The following is an 18088-nucleotide window of genomic DNA, read 5'->3' as shown; positions in this document are numbered from 1 at the left end:
TGCTTCTGGAATGAAACCTGTTTCCCTGCCCCCAGCTTTTATGCATTGGCATTCTGTTGTCATTGTCAAGTGCAAGCTGAGCAATTCCTTGGGCCTTTTGTATTGCTATGTTTTTGTTTCTCCTGTTACCCCACTCTGAAATCTGTGACTCTCACTGAGTGCAGCACAAAAGATAACACCTGACTGCTGGCAAGGTTCATCAGTGTTACCTGTCCACTGCTGTCAGGGCCAAACCATCAGTGTACAACTCCATATGAACGTTTTGGTGGAAATTTTTGCTGCACTGCAGGGACGTGTGTGTACATTTGGTTTGCAAGAATGTGTTTAGCTGAGGAGAATACTTCTTAATCTGGATTTATCAGGAATAATACAGTTCTGCTTTGACCACTGTACCACAAATACCTATGCTGGTATGTTCAGGATGAGTTTGACCACTTTACTAAGCGTGACAGTTGTAGGCTGTGCCTTTAAGAAAGATAGCTGCAGAATTCTCTATCTGAATGTTTTGGTGTAAAAAAGGGAAAACAAAGGGAAGATAAATCTAAACGAATTTCATTGGTCAGATGTGAGACTACCTTAGCAATATATCCCTCACACTAAGGAATGGGCCCAAATACAACACTATTAACTCTGAAAGTTTAGGTTTGGCCCTGTTAGCCTAAAAGGCATTACAGTTGGTTAGGGGAGTTGGTTGATGGATTTTTTTTTCTTTTCTTTTCAAAGCAGAGTGATTTTTGCTGAAAAGCTTGCATCTGCAGGGTTTCAGAACACTTCTACTGCTTTGCAAATGGAGATGGCCGAGGTATGGAGGTGCTGACTCAGTACCTGAGCCGAGCTGGCTTGATCACTCTTTTGTTTGTGTAATGGTGGAGATCCCTCTTACCGTCAGTCTGCAAGCCTGATAGTCATGCAGGAAATGCCGGTTTTGGTTGGTTCTGCCTGCTCCTCTGAGCAGTTTATCTCTGTCGGATCACTTGTGAGTACTTGCTTTATTCACATTCCTCCCCCTGTTTCTCTTTCCCAGGAGGGATACATGACTTGCTGAAAAAAGAGAAAATGCTATGCTGGGGTTACTCATCTTTTGGACAGCCTGGGATAGGTAGCAACCTCCAGGTCATCATTCCTGAACCACAGGTGTATGGATTCATTCATGACAGAAATGTCAAGGAGGTGGCTTGTGGAGGAAACCACTCTGTATTCCTGTTGGAAGACGGGGAAGTGTATACTTGTGGGTTGAACACCAAAGGCCAGCTGGGGCATGACTATGAAGGAAGCAAACCAGGTAAGTCTGCTTTTTACTCACTTTAAAGTATCCCAAGGCTAGTGGGCTGAGAAGATTATGGAAGCTGCTTTGTGTTGATTGCTCTGGAGGTGCAGAAGCTAGCAAAGGTGAAGATCACACAGCACAATAATAATGCTGAATAGTATTTGCTGGCTCTAGAAAGCTAAAGCTGAACAGCATGGGTGGGGAGAGAGATCTAGGAAACACATCAAAGCAGAGCTGAGTGCAGATTTTGTTATTAGTATGGTGCCCTTTTATGAAAGGGAAGAGAGTGCCATGAGTCACAAGTACCTTTGTCTTTCCAGTTGCACTGTGTCCTTATGCCTACTGTAATTCAGTTATTGTTGGGAATTTTGTCATTTTCATCAGAAAGAAGGGATCTCTGTTGAGTGTAGTTTTAGAGAACAAACTTTATTTTGGCCAAGAGGGTTAATAGATTTTGTTTTCCCCTCATGGAAGTCACTTGTTGACTTGTGCCTTTACCCTGTCGTGCTTTCTTAATCGAGAAGATGATCATTATGGCCCAGATTAAAACTGCAGTTTCTACGTTGTGTTCCAATGACCAGAACCACAGACAACTAATGTTTCTCCTTTCCAGGGAGTGGTTTAGTTGCATATTGTTGTTTTGAGAAATTCTGAAGCCTTTCTTACAGACTGTCTTTTGAATCTTCGCCTTCCAATTCATTGTCTCCATGATCTTGTTGGTTTTGCTATGTGGTATGGAAACAGCAATACCTATACCTATAATATAACAAAAATCCCTCAGTGAGTGATTAAAGCAGTAAGACATCACCTTTCCTCAAACTGCAGACTAGCCTCTGCAGGGTTTGGGGCTTCTGTAGCGTACCTTGTTAGTGCACAGTAAGGGTGTGCACAAAATAGCCACAGTTCCCTGTGTAGTATGTGTAAATCTAACCTGACTGATTCCACTGCTCCTTTCTTCAGTCAGTGTATCTTTTGTCTTTTTTTCTCAAAATGGGGTGGTAGGTGTTGGATGGTGAATGTCTGTGGTGCTGGATTAGAGCAGTTGACCTTGAATTTGCCCTCTCTTGCTTTTGCTACAAGTGGCTTCCAGACAGTTACTGGAAGAGGCCAGGGTTATCAGGACTATTTAAGTACTGTCTATGCACAACCACTGTTCAGCTTCTGAGGACTTGTAAATTTAAGCTCTGGAATAAATGAGATGCTTGGTAAAAGGAAGACAAGCCTATTGAAAATTCTGCCCAACCTGATAAAGATACTTTATCCTGCATACAGCCTGACTGGCTGCGTGACTATAGGGCAGAGAATCCAGAAAATCATTACTGTTTGGAGTGCTGTAAAGATATGTAGTCTGAGAATAATCTTTGGGCTAGCCTGCTGTTTACCTGTAAAATAAATGAAGGGTAGTATAATAATGAAAACAGAGGCCTCATTGTGAGTAGAAGATCAGACCTGAAAGAGGGATCACATGAATCTTGAATGTTGAAGTGTAGACCTCTAGCAACCAGGTAATCCTGCCTTTAGCTAGGAGGGCAGTCTGAGATTTAGAAATAGAAATGTTCTTGGGTTTGATCCCAAGTGCCCTTCTTCTACCCCTTAAATGAAGAGACTTTCACTAAGGTGGGACACCAACTTCCAGTTGTCCTGCAGGTTTCATTTATTCTGGAAAAGGTTCTGCAGTGCTGCTTTCTGAGAAGCTTGTGATCATCATTCTTTACTGACACAGCACTATTGGCTGTGCCTGCAATGGGATTTCTGCTGGCTGGAGCAGATGGGAAGGATGTGCTGTAAAGCAAGGAATAGCTTCCCTTTTGACCTTGTGGTGAACAGTTAGAGCAGTCTTTACAGCAACAGCAGTAAACTGGGCAGGAGCCCTGCCCCAGATGCTGCTCTGTGGTGGTCTGCTTTGGCTGGTGGTGGTGGTGTGGGCTGAGGCCTCTTGTGGATCCTCTTTGTGGATTGCTTCTGCCTAGCCTGTGAGGCAGCTAGAAGTGGCTGCCCAGCTCTGGAAGTGAGCTGCATCTTCTACTGTAGCAGGCTGTCACATAGTACGAATTGTCCCCTCATGCAGCTCCTGAAGAGCTTCTTGGTACTTTAGAAATGCTTGTCATGGCCTGCAGAACCTCTTGACTGTGTGTCTTCCAAGATACAAAAATGTGCAGGGGTTCTTGAGTCTTTTGAAGGCTAAATGACTTCAGAGAGCTGCAGTAATCTTCCTGTTGCCCAGGTCAGTGCTCCTAAGAGGAAATTGCCTTTTTCTCTCTCTCACTTTGTGTTGTGTGCATGTGAGGCTTACGCTACCAGCATGCTAAAGCCTCAGTTTGTTTTTCCAGAATATATGCTCATGTTGTTTAATCAGAGATGGCTGTTGCCCAAGGTGGTGTCTGCTTGTGAATATAATCCTGGGACTTTGCAATGCACTGAACATGAGTCTAACCCTGTTCTTGCAAAGGTTGTAAGCTTTACTGAGGATTACCTTTGTGAGAAAAGTTGTTGTATTTGCAGTGAGTGCTTTTGAAAACTTTGCCTCCCTTTCTTCCCTTACTGTGTATTCAAAAATAATACTGTTTTCTCATGTTCTGCTGCTCCTTTACACATCTGTAGTGGGAGAATTGAATTTTGTTTCTCCTTCACGCTAGTCACAAAAACGTCACACAGTGGCACAGAGCTGTGTCAGCAATTCCTCATAGGGGAGTATTAGAGGGCACCTTTTCAAATGAAAGAAACTTGACCATTAAAAAGCTGTGTTTACTGTCATATCAGCTGTGCTTCTGGATGTAATACAAAGACAGGAAAGAAGCCAGTGAAGTGATTGTTGTGCCTCTCCAGTCCAGGGAACGTAAATTATTGAGGGAGTGTGTGTCACTGAAAGAGAATGAGTCAGCAGAGGATTATTTTCTGGATGTGCCCATTCCTTGGATTTTACATTGTGTCAGTAAATGTGGCATTTGAAGATGTCTAGTAAGTTTATCCTAACTAAATGAATTTTCTTTTCAGCTAAAAGCTAACAGAATTGTCTCCAATTCCCCACTTCTGGGCTAGGCTGATCTGGAGTGTGCCAGTCCTGTGGGTTCCATTAAGAGCTGTCTCCCCCACACTGTCACGTTATTTACTGTTTCATTTCTCCTTTGAATTTGATGGTAGGCTGAACATGAGCCTGCAGTGTGCCCAGGCAGCCAAGAGGGCCAATGGCATCCTGGCCTGTATCAGGAACAGTGTGGCCAGCAGGAGCAGGGAGGTCATTCTGCCCCTGTACACTGCACTGGTTAGGCCACACCTTGAGTACTGTGTCCAGTTCTGGGCAGTTCAGACTGGATATTAGGAAGAAATTCTACACAGAGAGCGTAATTGGCCATTGCAATGGGCTGCCTGGGGAGGTGGTGGAGTCACCATCATTAGAGGTGCTCAGGAGGAGACTTGATAGGGTGCTTGGTGCCATGGTTTAGTTGATTAGGTGTTGTTGGATGATAGGTTGCATGTGATGATCTTGAAGGTCTCTTCCAACCTGGTCTGGTCTGGTCTATTCTATTCTATTCATGGTGGTTAGCAAGCTACTTGAGGAGTCCATCCCTATCAGAGATTGGTATCTGCTTTGTTAATATTGGAATAGTTGTTTTTCCTCACCTGTTCCCCCTCCCTAACCACAGTCTGCAATCTGCAGACTGCAATCACTTGTCAGGGATGCAGAGGGGTAGATGGCTTCTCAGTGTTCTCTCACCATGACTATAGTTAGTACAGCTTCTCTCTGACCTGTCCTAATTTTTGCTTGCATTAAGACACTTGGAGTCCCCAGAGGTTCTGACAATGCCTTAGGAGAAGCAACTCTGTGATCTTAGCTGTGGTGTGTTCTGGAAAACGAGCCTTAATGTTAATTTCCTGAGCATCATTTGGTGTTAAAATTATCGCTTTCCATCATAGACAGAATGTATGTTATGTTATAGTTGTTTTAGGAAACAAATTTATTCTCTGTAGCTATCTAAATTTCCACTTCTTCAGCCCTGTAATTCACTTGGATTTGTTTTTTCTTTTTTTCTTCAGTTCTGATGTAATGTTTTGACTCTGTGGTGATTCTTGCTTAAGTGTGGCTTATCTGAATGTGCATGGCTATGCTGGGAAACAAAAGACCCATACCTAAGGCAAAGGTGCCTTTTAGGGTTTGGGCTGAATTATAGAAGAGTGTGAAATAACTAGCTGGTTGTTAGGCAGTTGTCTCTAAAACCATGCTTGAGTCTGAGATATGTAATTATTTTTCTGGTCTAGATTTTGTCTTCTGCAAGTCATTTGGATTTGATTTAACTCTAGTGAGGAAACTTGGGATTTGGTAGTTATTGTCTGTAGAGAGTTACAGAAAAATGTGTAGTGTCCCATTTGCCTCGATTTTCCCCTCTGGTGTCATACAGCAGAGGGAAACATTCTTCTTTGTAACCATGCATCTGGTATGGGTGCAGATGTGCAGGGTAGTATTGCTTCTGTACGCATTGCAGAATTGATCTGCTCATAGCTGCACAGCTAGGAACACCTTTGTTATGCTAAATCTCTTTCAAAAAGCAGGAATAAACCCCCACCAAACCAGACTACTACATGATCCCAGTCCTCTGGATTTCTCTGCACTCAGTGGCCTTTCTTTTCAAACATAAATACATGTGTGGTGAACTTCAGCACAGGGTTATGGTGACCAGACACCTCGGTGTTCACTGTGGCATGCCCGCTCATCATAAACCCTTAACAGCTGAGAATTCAGATGACCTGCTTGGGAGGACAGTCTGTATGGATATTCCTCTTTTAGCCTATTCCTGGTGGGTAAGAAGTCAGCCCAGAGGCCCTGGTTGATCAGAAGAAGGTGAGGTAGTAGGGCTTGTTTTGGAAGCAGCTGTGGAAGTGTGTGGTTGCAGACCAGGAGGTATAGCTGCTTCAATTAATAGATAATGTTGAAAGCTGCTGCTGGGTGGCATAACAGTGGCAGGTGAATGGTTAGTTGCCCTACTTTTGTCTTTTTTTGCATGAGGAGTGAAACAAGCAACACAGTACTCCAGGAGTCCTCACTAAGCAGGCTTTTTACAGAGAATCTGAGACAGTTTGTCCTCCCCTTGGGCATGGAGCTGAGGCTCAGCACACAGCTGTTGCAGCGTTTCCCAAGTGCTGTGATCTGGGAGAGTCCTGCTGTGCATTCATCACACTTTCTTGACACCCTGAAAGCAGAGCCACATGCTGCAAAAGGTGGAGTAGAGGCATGGCAGCCCTTCTTGTAGGCATTGGTCCAGACAGAGCCTGCGCTCATCCCTTTCTTTCCTTTGATTGCTCAGGAGCTGACCAGGCTATTGGGTTGAAATGCCTTGACTAGTGACTGCAACAGCATCCAGCATCATGGTTTTGTGCCATGGTGTGTCCATCTCATCTGAATTAGTGGAATTTGGGCACTGGTATGATTTTTGGGTTCAAATTTTAGAAGGCTGAATATAAAAAGTACTTCATTTTAGTAACAGTGTGCATATGATTGGATGAGAAATAAAATCAAAGGAAGTGCTTTCCTGTAGTTGTTTTAATTGTGTGTGTATTGCACTGACGTGTTTGGCTGAGGGCTCTGAATATGCCGTACATTTACGGTGGACTGTTTTTAAGACTTGCATAGTCTGGATCCTGAGAATTGACTTCTACCAATCCTCTGAGGCTTCAGGATTAGGAGATCTAAAACTGAGGAGAGATGAGGTTCTTTAGGAGACCCCAAACCAATGGAAATCATGTTTCAGGTTTCTTGTCAGTAAAGAAATTTATAGTCTGAGCCTGAAATAGCTGTAATGTAACTCCAAAGTGCTGTCTCTCAAAACACGTGTTGTTGAAACTACCAGGTTTCTCTCCTGATTTCACTTTGAGAGGTGAAAACATGAGTGAGGCCAGGGAAGCAAGATACTGTTTGTTTTTTCTTGGCATGAGTACAGCCTATTTTACTGAGGATTTGAGGGACCGTTTTAGTGTCTCAAAAGACAGAGCTGCAGTAGGGATGACCATCTTTTTGTCCTTTAATTGTGGATTTGTAGGTCAGTTTAGCAAGCTGAAGTTGCATTTGTTGTGGTCGTATTTGTTATTCCTGCATTGTGTAGTATTCGGGGGCTTTCTGAAAGTGCAATAAAAATAGAGACTCTCTGTATGCCTGGCTTGGAAGAAGTGTGAAACCCTGCTGTTGGCATGGTGTGTGGCACTAATGACTGTCACCTCCTGCAACTGTACTGATGCTGAAAGATCATCTTGGGATAAAAGGGGTGGGCAGCTGTGTGTGTGTGTTGAGGTAAAGGGACAGGGCAGGAAAGAAACTGGAGGTAATAAATGCAAGTTTTATGAATGCTCCAATGTTCTCTTACTCAGCATGGTTGTCTGTGCTGGACAAAAACAATGACTTTGGTAAGCTGAATGCCTAAGTAGGGCTGAGAGTCCCCACTTCTAGGAGAGATTTCAGTAGTTTTGCTCCTGATGCCAGCTGGAAGTTCATCATTCTTGAAGATGTGTTGTGATACAGCTGCAGACAATGATATGTAGATATTGGGCAACTTTTTTATAGGTGGGGGTCTATGAATGGACATCTGAAATAAAGAAACCTCTCTTCACTAACTCAAAAAATTATATTCTTACTCCTGATGTAGCAGCCCAGGTGCTTTTCCTCAGTAAGGATGACTTTTCCCTTGCCTTAATATCCTTTGTGTGCAGGTATGTGCTTTGAAGTAGCAAAGCCTGAGTTTGGTAAAGGTGAATGTAAAGCATTCTGTTTGATTTAATCTTGAAGGCTTACCAAAGTGTGTAGGGTCTTCAGGATGAATGACCCCTAGCCTAAGAGAAAAGGTGTTGGCTTGTTTTTCAGTGTGTGACTAGTGTATGGAAAGACTGCATCTGATTCTGGCTCGTCAAAGATGCCTGTTCTTGGTCTGTCTGTAGTCATCAAATCTTCCAGAAGATGCATCACTCTCTGTGATAAAGATTTTAGGTTTGACTCAGGCAATATTAAACAGCCTGATACTCTTCTTTAGGTTATATTGGAAAGAAGAATTAATATCAAAGATCTTTGTGAAACTCCTTTCTCTTCTCAGAAATAAAATATTTTTGACACTTCAGGCTGTTAGCGGAAAACAGCTGTGCCTATGCTCACTCTCTCAACACCTGACATGCCTTCCAAACAGCTGCCTGTCCATATAACCTCACCATAAGGGAATGTGCAGATGCTCTTACTTCCTTCTGTTAGAAAGCTCCTCAGATCTTACAGTAGAGAAAATTAATAAACGTATGTAAATGTTTACTAGGACTGCATTAATTACCTCCCTTCCCCCATCAGCTTCACAAATACTGGTTGAAAATGTTACTGCAAAGAAGCATGGTGACTGGGATGTCATTGAAAGCAAGGGCAGGGGTGCTGTACTGAGTCTGCAGTGTGCAGGTGTGGCTTTTGAGAAATGTGTGGCTCTGTCATGCAGATAACTGCAGGAACAAAATAAATGGGAACAGCGAGGAGCACACCGAGTGCTTGTGAAAATCACATGCTGCTTCGTCAAAGCCTAAGGCTGCCCTAAGTGACTCTGCCAAGCACAGCCACCTAGAAAATGCATGCCCTTCTTCTAGAAGAAAATACTGAATGCCCATGTGAAGGCTAAATGCTTTCTGTTTTGCAAAACTGCTCCAATAATGTGGAAAGATGTCAAAACAGCACATTTCCAGCAGCAAAAAGTGGAGTTTAATCCCTTGTGGCTCGTTTACAGTTTGTATGGCATATAGCATTGGTGTCTGTCTTTCAGGGACTTGGAGGTGCTTCACTTTGAGCCCCTGTCACATCTACAGGTTGTAGATATTCCTGGATCTTTGAGCCTTAAATCAGTAGAGATTTGGCAGTATGTATGCAGGAAGGGGCTGTGTTGAGGCAGGTGGGAAGGGAGCAGTGCTGTATTTGGGAGAGTACTGCAGGAAAGAAACAAACAGATCTCTTGCAGTGCTGGAAGGTGGATTTGCTTAAGTGGAGCTATCAGTTCTAAGCTGGCTGCCTTTTCACATTTACAAGGTTGGATCAGTAGTTGCCGTAGGACTTATCCATGCATCTATAATGGACTGTAGTGAAGGGCTTATTCTTCCTTTTCCCTAATACACTGTCCCTGCTTGCTCTCAAGATTGCTGTGGCTTTTCTTGGAATCTCTTAGGCATGAATACAGCTTTACACTGAGGTACCAGCACATCAAATCCAGTATCTCTACCCATGCATCTAATTCCTCCTTCTGCTTCTGATGTCCATCTTCAGACTGTCAATCAGGTGTAGCGCATCCTGCCCATGCCAGAGTTGCTGCCCTGGAGCCATAGCATTTGCCAGGGTGTGCATAGTGGACACTGGTTGTTCCTCAGCAGTCATGGCTCACTCATGTCTTCTGTGCTGCCAGTGGCCAGCAAGCCTGGTTGAGTGACCACCTTGACAGCTTTGCAGTGACCTGAAGAGAACATGTATTTTTCCAGTGTTCCTTTCACAAGTGTTAGTGCCTTTCCTTTTTGAAAGAGCTGCCTGCCCTTGTTTTCTTCCAGGGTCTGAAGATTGCTGACTATGCCTGTGCCAGTCTGCCTGTGGCTCCTCAGAGTTGCTCAGAGAAGCTATGTCCACTAGACAAAAGGCAGTGATTTGAGGAAGTCACAGGCTTTCTATGGCTATGTGTGATGAAGGGTTTTACTTTCTCAAGAGTAGATGTCTGCTCTCACAGCTGTGAGAGGGAGTAGCTGGCAAAGTACATACAAAGTGAGGTGTATTGGTGCCCTCTCATTTCGTACTCTTAGATTTCTGCCTTGACATGACCACAGGCAGCTCTATGAAGTGATGGCAGTGCTAAATAACTAAACCAGCCCTTCTTGGATTTAAGCCTGTAAGTAGCTATGCTAAATAAATTAATGAGTTGTATTGTACATGGCAGGGAAGCCATCTCAATAAGTGTCATTCGTGAAGAACTGTTGTCTCTGTTACTTGGAGCTATTAAAGCTCTGGTAATTTGGTTGCAACCAAATTACCAGAGCCTTAACAGCTTCAATGCTGCTTCAGTCTCTCTGCTCAGGCTGGTTATGGTACTGCTCCACTTCCTGCTGCATGTGTAGCAGCAGTTGACAACGTTCATAAAAGACCTCAAGATTTGCAATTTGGAACTTCCTCTGTGGATACAGTAACCTGCAGAAATTCAAAGGTGATTGCACGTTGATGTAAATGTTTGCTTGCTCAATGCTTCAAAGCTTTTGCCCCATGTTGAGAGAAATTTGAAAATGAGGTGGGCTGCCATACATGAGTGGGAGCAGCAGAAAGTAAGAGTAGGTGTTGTACAGTGGGCTGTGATTTCCCTGTGGGGTTTGCTCTTGCAGTCTTGCGCTGTACAGGTGCAGAGCACGGTGTTTCCCACATCCTTGTGTGTGGTAGTCTCACACAGGCTGAGCACAGACAAAACAAGCATGTAAAGTATGACACAGTCTCAAGCTGCACTAGGGGAGGTTTAGGCTGGAGGTTAGGAAGAAATTCTACACAGAGAGAGTGATTTCCCATTGGAATGGGCTGCCTGGGGAGGTGGTGGAGTCACCATCATTGGAGGTGTTTAGGAGGAGACTTGATAGGGTGCTTGGTGCCATGGTTTAGTTGATTAGGTGGTGTTGAATGATGGGTTGGACGTGATGATCTTGAAGGTCTCTTCCAACCTGGTTTATTCTATTCTAATACCTTCTCAGAGAGACTTGGCAAGGAGAAGGAAGGTATCAGTGGTGAAACTGCGGGGCTTGTGTCAGGCAGGGTGATTCCAGCTGCCTACGTGTTGTGCGTGTCAGAAGCTTGTCCGTGCCAGAGTCTGCAATCATGAAGGTGTGTTCCTGAAACTGTTCTTCAGCCCTCACCTCCTCCCTGTGAGCCTTCCTCTGTGTTGCTTCTGACAAAACAGCCTGCAGAGGTGATCTGTGTGAAGCCACAGGAGCAGTTTTAGCTGTCAGGGTTAGGTCTTGTTTTCAAGAGCACTTGATAGCTTCATATTGCTTAAGTGGTTTATAGAATATGATTTCTTCCACTCGCAGCCTCCAGATGTGGTCTGCAGCAGCTCTAAGTGCAATATGCCTAGGTGATTGGAGATGGAACTATGTGGAAAGAAGCTTCCAAGTGGCAGAATCACTTCCACTGGGGCTGATGTTTCCTGGAAAAGCTGGTGAATGTACTCTTCCTGCTAATACTGGTATAATACTGAATGGCTAAGACATTGTTGAAGTTACACTGACAAATAGGGAGGAACCTTGTTAAGTGGTTGGAGAAATCTTGAGTGTATTTCTCTCTTAGTGCACTTTGCATTGCAAGTACTTCAGTTGCTGCACTTCATTTATCTCTTTTCCACTTTCTGTTCTGTCAAACACTGACTGAAATCTTGAAGCTCATTGCAGCCTGGAAATACAGCCAGCAGTTCTGTATGCAGACACATCTCCAAGATGTGCTGATGGAGGCTGGGCAACCTAGTCAGCTGAAGTTTCCTGCTTAATGTGTAAAAAATCTTGCTAGGGAGCTTAGTGATCTGCTGTCTTTTCCTTGCTTTTTGTACTGTGCTTTAATGAAATGCTGATGACTGGTAAGTTTGGGCCATAGTGTTTTTCTCATTTTCTTATAATACCAGTTGAAGACAGTAGCAAGTTTTTGACTGCTGGATTAGGCTTCTGCAAGTGCTTTTAGTGTGATCTTGTTAATGTGATGGTGTAATTCATCTTCAAAAGGAGAGATCTTGTCTCCTTTCTGGAAAGAATTAAGGCTTTTCAGTACATGGAACAGAAAGACCATATGGTGAAGTTTTAGGTTGCTGTTGGTGTCTGGTTAAATATTCAGCTGCTTTGTGCATTAAAATGTTGCATCTTAAGATTTTTAGATCTTGGTTGTGCAGTACTCAGGCATCTTCATGGTGGATGTGGGCTGTATTAACAGGCATGGCAATGCAAAGAAATTGACACATCTGTTCTCAGATTTTCCAGCTGCTAGCACTTAACATAGAGGAATTTCTTGCCAACAATTGTTTTTCCTTTTCCTGTGTTTCTACCACCATCTCTTTCTTATCCAAACAAGCTGGTAAGGCATCTATCTTGAAGAGTCTGTGACTACTTTCCTAGCAGACAGCAGCAATCAAGATGAGCAAATGCTTGTGAGTTACTTACTGTTAAGCTGGGGAGGCAATGAGCTGTTTTGGCTAGGTGTGCAAGCAGACTGAGACAGCTTAAGGCTCTTCCAAACCACAGCTTCTTACCAGTGAGTAAAATGAGATTTTACCACTGAAGGTGTAACCTCAGGGCCAATCATTTCTCTACGCCATTTTCAGACAGTAGGGATCATTTGGTACTGTTCATGTACATCCTGGTACAAATATGGGTGTAGGATTCTGTAGCAAAAGCCTGTATTGTGAGCAACTGGAAGCTGTACACAGAAAGGGTGTACCAACTCTGACAAACTTACTAGGAGTAGGAAAGCTAATTAATTGTTCATTGCCTGTGCACCTTATCAGTGCAGTACAGCTGGGTGCTTTGTGTTTCCAGCAGTTGCAGCTACTGAAGCTGTTGTATAGCTTTCCAGCAGTGTGGGGACAAAGTGTAAGCCTTGCTGTATAAGTAGTGAATCTGTGGACTGAAGGTGGGCTTTTCAGGGATTTCCACTCATGGCCCAGCTTTACTGCCTTTTCCAAATCTTTAAGCTGGAGGCACTGATGGTCAGCAAGCTGAGGTACAGAAACAGTTCCTGTCCTGAGCTTCTGCTGGAGTGTCCCTGTGAACCACACACAGGCAAGAAAACACAAGAGCAGTCCTGGGAACCAGACCTGTCACCATTCAGAGAAGGGCTGTCCTGAAGGCATTTTGATTTGACCTCATTCTTTGCTCTAATGTGTGTTTTATGGGAATATTTAACAAGATTAAGCCCAAAAGAAGGCAAACCTTAATATATTTAGGGGACACAGTCTCAAGCTGTGCCAGGGAAGGTTTAGACTCGAGGTGAGGAAAAAGTTCTTCACGGAGCGAGTCATTCGTCATTGGAATGGGCTGCCCAGGGAGGTGGTGGAGTCGCCGTCCCTGGAGGTGTTCAAGGGGAGATTGGACGTGGCACTTGGTGCCATGGTCTAGTCGTGAGGTCTGTTGGGACAGGTTGGACTTGATGATCCTTGGGGTCTCTTCCAACCTTAGTTATACTGTGATACTGTGATATCTGTTTATGTTGAGATCCATGAGTTAAAGTAGACATAAATGAAAATTTGAACTCCATGAGAACTGACAAATGACTTCCAAGCATTGGTGCTTTTTTGAGACAGTTGGTGGCTTCAGAACGAAAAGATTGGGTCAGGTCAGGGTGTACTTCTTGGAATCTGTTTTGTTTGCTTTTTTGAAAGTTTTATGACACATTGAAACACTATTGCCTAACTCCCTCAGCCCTTCCCTCTTGCTTTCAGGGTTTTGTTCTGCTTAGCTTTGTATATAATTGTGCCTATCAAGCTCCATTTGGTATTCATCAGTTACTAAAGACATAATACTAAGAATAGACTTCACCCTTTGCACTCTTCATCTCAGTGCAGTGATGCACCTTTTCTAAGGAGGGAATAGTGGTGTTGTGGTGCTCTGGAAATGAAAATAAGCATATACCAATCACTAAAACACCTTGTAGCTTGATGTGAGGAAGGTGTGTGAAGTTAACAAAGAAAAGATTGTCAGATGTTTTTGAGAATACTACCCATGTGTTAGCAGAGAGAGTACATTCGGTGTCTTGGCAAGCCTGACAGTGAACTGGGACCCTGTTGGACTGCAGGGGCAGTCTGTGCCTCCAGGGGAAGGGTGGCTTTTTTCCAGCTCTGGAAAGAGGTGTATGTGAGCATGTAGAACCTAAACTGTTTGTCATTTGCATTTCTTCGTGACTTTGCCGGCAAGCTGCGATTGACAGTGTGTTATGAATGTGCTGTGGTGAGATGGACCATATGCATGCATTTCCTCAGGCAGAAATCTTCAGCTCCAAGGCAGGCATGTGTTTGCAGTCTGTGGTCAGCCGGTGGGGCTGTGTTCTGGTTCTTGGGTAAGCAGGGCAGTTACTGAAGGCTTTCAGTGACATGGCAGCATTTGAAAATAAGCTGGTATTTATTAGTCCCCTGGGATGGCACATACAGCAAGGTCAGGTTTGTGTTGCCAAACTAAACTTAAGATGGAGTCTATGGGGCAACCATTCTGAATTTGCAAACCTTTTGGATGTCTTCCCTATTTCCCAGTCTGTAAAGCCCTTGCTAGTAGTCCTTGCCCACAGCCTCCTGGTGCCCCAGGATACTTCCCCTCCTCCCCAGCTGTAGCTGATCTTTGGTCACTGGAGTCTTCTGTCACCTCCCCAAGGTGCTCTGGTGGCTCAGGGCCAGCTTACAGTAGTCCTTCCGTAGCAAGAGAGGCACACACGCTTTGTGGCAAATACTGCTTTCCCAGGGGAGAATTTAGCTCAGTCATGTTTGCAGGTAGCAAGACAGTCTCTGTTATGGATGCCCTAACTTATATTGTCCTTTTGTCAGACTTGTGTTATTCCCTGGAGTGTTTGGGGACCAGCTTTGGAGGAAGGACAGGTCGGTGAGTTTGTAACCAGTTTTAAGAGATCAGGTGCTCTGGAGGATAGGCAGTCTTAGTGCACTCTGGACAGCAATCTTGCAGCAAAGTGATGGGTTTGTGAATCAAAGACATTTCCTGTGGAGACATCCCTCTTCTTCTGATGGTGGAATCCTCTCCAGCAAGAGCTTGGTTAAACTTGATGGTATGTCAGGGACATTGCCATGGGTATTTTTCATCTTGCTGGCTGGCTGAGACGAAGAGACCATAGCCATTGTGCTGTTGAGATACCTTCTCTGTTGTTTGTGATAGACCTTGAACAGCCTGTACAGCTGCTGGTTGTTAAGGGCCCACAGGCTGCCAAGCAGTGCTACAGTTGGATGCTGATGGGGCCAAGTGTGGAACTGCATGTGTGAATGGGGTGCTTGCCCTCAAAAGCTGTCTTTGAGTAGGGCTGGCGGTGGGACTGAGTGAAAGCAGTCCTGCTGGGAAGAGCTGCAGGGCAGAGGACATTGTTAGATGACAGGACTAAAGGATAGCCAGACAGTAGGCTTGTTACTGTGAGCTGCCCCTCCATTGCCATTAATTACTTTAAGTGAAAGGAAATAGATGTCTGGGTACCATTTTACTGTTAGAATACACACTTAAACAATTGTCAGCTTTCTCTTTCATAACGTCCATTAGGGATTCTTCTGACTTTTGAACTCCCACGCTTGGAAGGCAAGCCTTCCTAGGGATGCCTTCCTCTTAAATTAGTTTTAGACATATAGATTGATCAGTATGAAGCTTTTGTTGCTAAGTATGTTAATGATTTCTGGATGCCCTTGTTGTGGGTATCATTTTCACAGAATGACATCTAACTATCCTTCCTTCTCATGTTGCAGGCAAGTGGGGCTTCAGTAAGCTGCCTCGTAGCTTACAAGGTGAAATCTTTCTTCGTTCACCTGAAATATTTTGTATCTGTTCAGGGAAGGAAAAAAATTTTGTCATCTCTGGCTTGTGGGGAGCTTTCCCATCAGATGGGTGGCATTTTCAAAGTTTGCTAGCAAAACAAAACTTATTTTTACAGTTTTTACAAATGAGCATGAAAAAAATGTGTTGTGGTAAGAACAGTTGTAAAACCTACTTCAGTTTCCTCACCTGATGTGATAATAACAAGACAACTGTGGGTCGTGGTTATCTTCCAGAGGATTGAGTGGTTTTATGTATTTGTTATTTTTCCCTTTGGTGTGTGTTGTCATCTTTTTTCCCCCCCTTCCCTCCCCCCCCCCCCCCCTTTTATTCCTCCATAAAATTGTCTTATTTTCTTGCTTTGCTTTCCTTTTGTGAGACTTTTTAATGAGCGTTTGGCAGTGGTAGTAGTAGGTTAATAGGTTCGAATGTGTTCCAAGTTTTGCACAAGGGATGTTGTAATACGTATGCTGTCACACATCCAGCGATAAAGTGAGGGGCAAATGGCTTGATTAGTTTTGTGAATGGCTCATCCTCATTGGGCATGAGAGCTGTGGAAGGTCAAATATGTTTTAAGGGGTCTGTCAGTTTCTGGGTCCTGGCTGATCCCCACATCAAAACCGAGCAAAGCTCAAATCTGGAAAGCGTGGTTGTTCCTAAATAACCTGATTTCCCCTGTGTCTGTGAGGCTGTGTGTCACTCTGCTTGGTGGCTGTGTACCTGTCTTTCTCCTGTGATTTGCAGTCCAGGCTTTCAGAAGAGCTGAGCGACTACAGCAATTTTCAGTAAAACTGGACACTTTCTTCTTGTAGGAAGGGAAGTATTTTAAAACAAAACCTGGGGATCGGGGCACTCATCTGAACATCTTTGCATATAGATTTGCCCAGACCTGGTGTCTGCATGTCACCATGAGATTAATCCTGTGACCAGTGTGGTTTTCTGTTTTCCCCAGAACAAATTGAAGCCCTGGCTGGGCAGCACATTGTGCACGTGGCCTGTGGAGAGTCTCACAGCGTGGCGCTCAGTGACCAGGGCCAGCTTTTCTCCTGGGGTGCTGGCAGTGATGGACAGTTGGGCCTCACCACCATAGAAGATGCAGTGATGGTACCAAGGTAAATTCTTAATGGGTTTGAGTTTCCTTACGGCAGCTTTGTGGAGGTGATGCAGCAAGGGTTGCTTGACTTCCAGCCTGGTGTTGGTGGGAGCACTGTTTTCTCTCACAAGGGCAGTAATTGGGACATCAGGCTGATTCCGCCTCCTTTTCCATACTGTGCTGGTGCTCCCTGAGCACCTCTGGTACTCAGACTAGTCCTCAGGAGATTTAGGGCAGGGCAGGCATTCTTTCTGCTCATGGATACTTGGAGCATGGAAAAGAAAATCAGTGTGTTCTTGACTTCCTCAATGAAAAATGCCACCGTGTTTTGTACAGCACAAGGAGGTGCACAAGGGGAGACCCAAAAATAGAAATGCTGTGTGTGATACCTGTCTCTATTCTGGTCCCTAGGAAGTCTTCTGAGGTCAGAGGTACCCTTCAAGAATGGGAAGAAAAATCTATGACTGCATGAACTGGCAGTTGAGCTCTGAAACTCTTTTGCAGTGTTGCCTGTTAGCAGCAAAGCTACTAAACCAGCTTACTGCAGTTCTGAGTTGTGAATGCTGCTCAGAAACTCAGGGTAGTGCTCAGTTTTCGTCATTTACTTATTTAATGTGTCTTAACCTGTGTCTGAGCACTGACAGGGTTAAGTGCAAGGACATGTCAATGCTGCTGCTGGCAAGCACCCAGACTCCTCTGTCCAAGGCAATTCAGAGATGATAGGTCTCAGCTTGTCACCATAATAAAGATAGGTGCTTTGTTTCTACTTCCTGGTGTTCTATGATGTTACATTAATAACAGATGTAGTCTATCCCTTATTTGGTCTGCCACTGCCAGTGCAGAAGTTTGTGACAGCTGTTTGGAGTGGCTTAATTGTTGAAACAGTATTTAAAGGAAGAGTTTCAGTCACAAAACATTAAGGTTTGATCTGAAGGGCTCTGGGGAAAGCTGTTCCTTAACTTGTGGGTGGCTCTGATGCAGGCTCACATGTCAATGTGATAGTGCCATTGGAAGAAGAACACTATTGTGAAATAACTTGAGCCTTTCACATGTTATTCTCTGTACAACACACTGAAGAGGTTTTGATGCTGTAACTTGTAGGGACTGCTAGGCCCCTGACATCAGCAAAAATGTGAAAAAGCAATAGAAACACACCAAGAACCAGACATTTTCACCATTTCCAGAAGGGTGGATTCAGTGTTATAGCAGGAAAT

General features: G+C 44.2%; 1 protein-coding gene across 1 annotated transcript in view; it reads left to right on the top strand.

Moving 5' to 3' along the window:
• Positions 1–18088, top strand: part of LOC104298056 (probable E3 ubiquitin-protein ligase HERC3) — a 51435-nt gene that overhangs the window by 4023 nt on the left and 29324 nt on the right. The window contains exons 2-3 of the mRNA XM_054164943.1: positions 1025–1282; positions 16734–16893. Of these exons, the coding sequence (XP_054020918.1) occupies positions 1057–1282; positions 16734–16893 (386 nt within the window). The 5' untranslated portion in view covers positions 1025–1056. The remainder of the gene's footprint in view (positions 1–1024; positions 1283–16733; positions 16894–18088) is intronic.

This window comes from Dryobates pubescens, chromosome 1, assembly GCF_014839835.1.
Source record: "Dryobates pubescens isolate bDryPub1 chromosome 1, bDryPub1.pri, whole genome shotgun sequence".
NCBI lineage: Eukaryota > Metazoa > Chordata > Aves > Piciformes > Picidae > Dryobates > Dryobates pubescens.
Note: the sequence above shows the minus strand (reverse complement) of the source record. Positions and strands in the feature narration are given on the sequence as shown.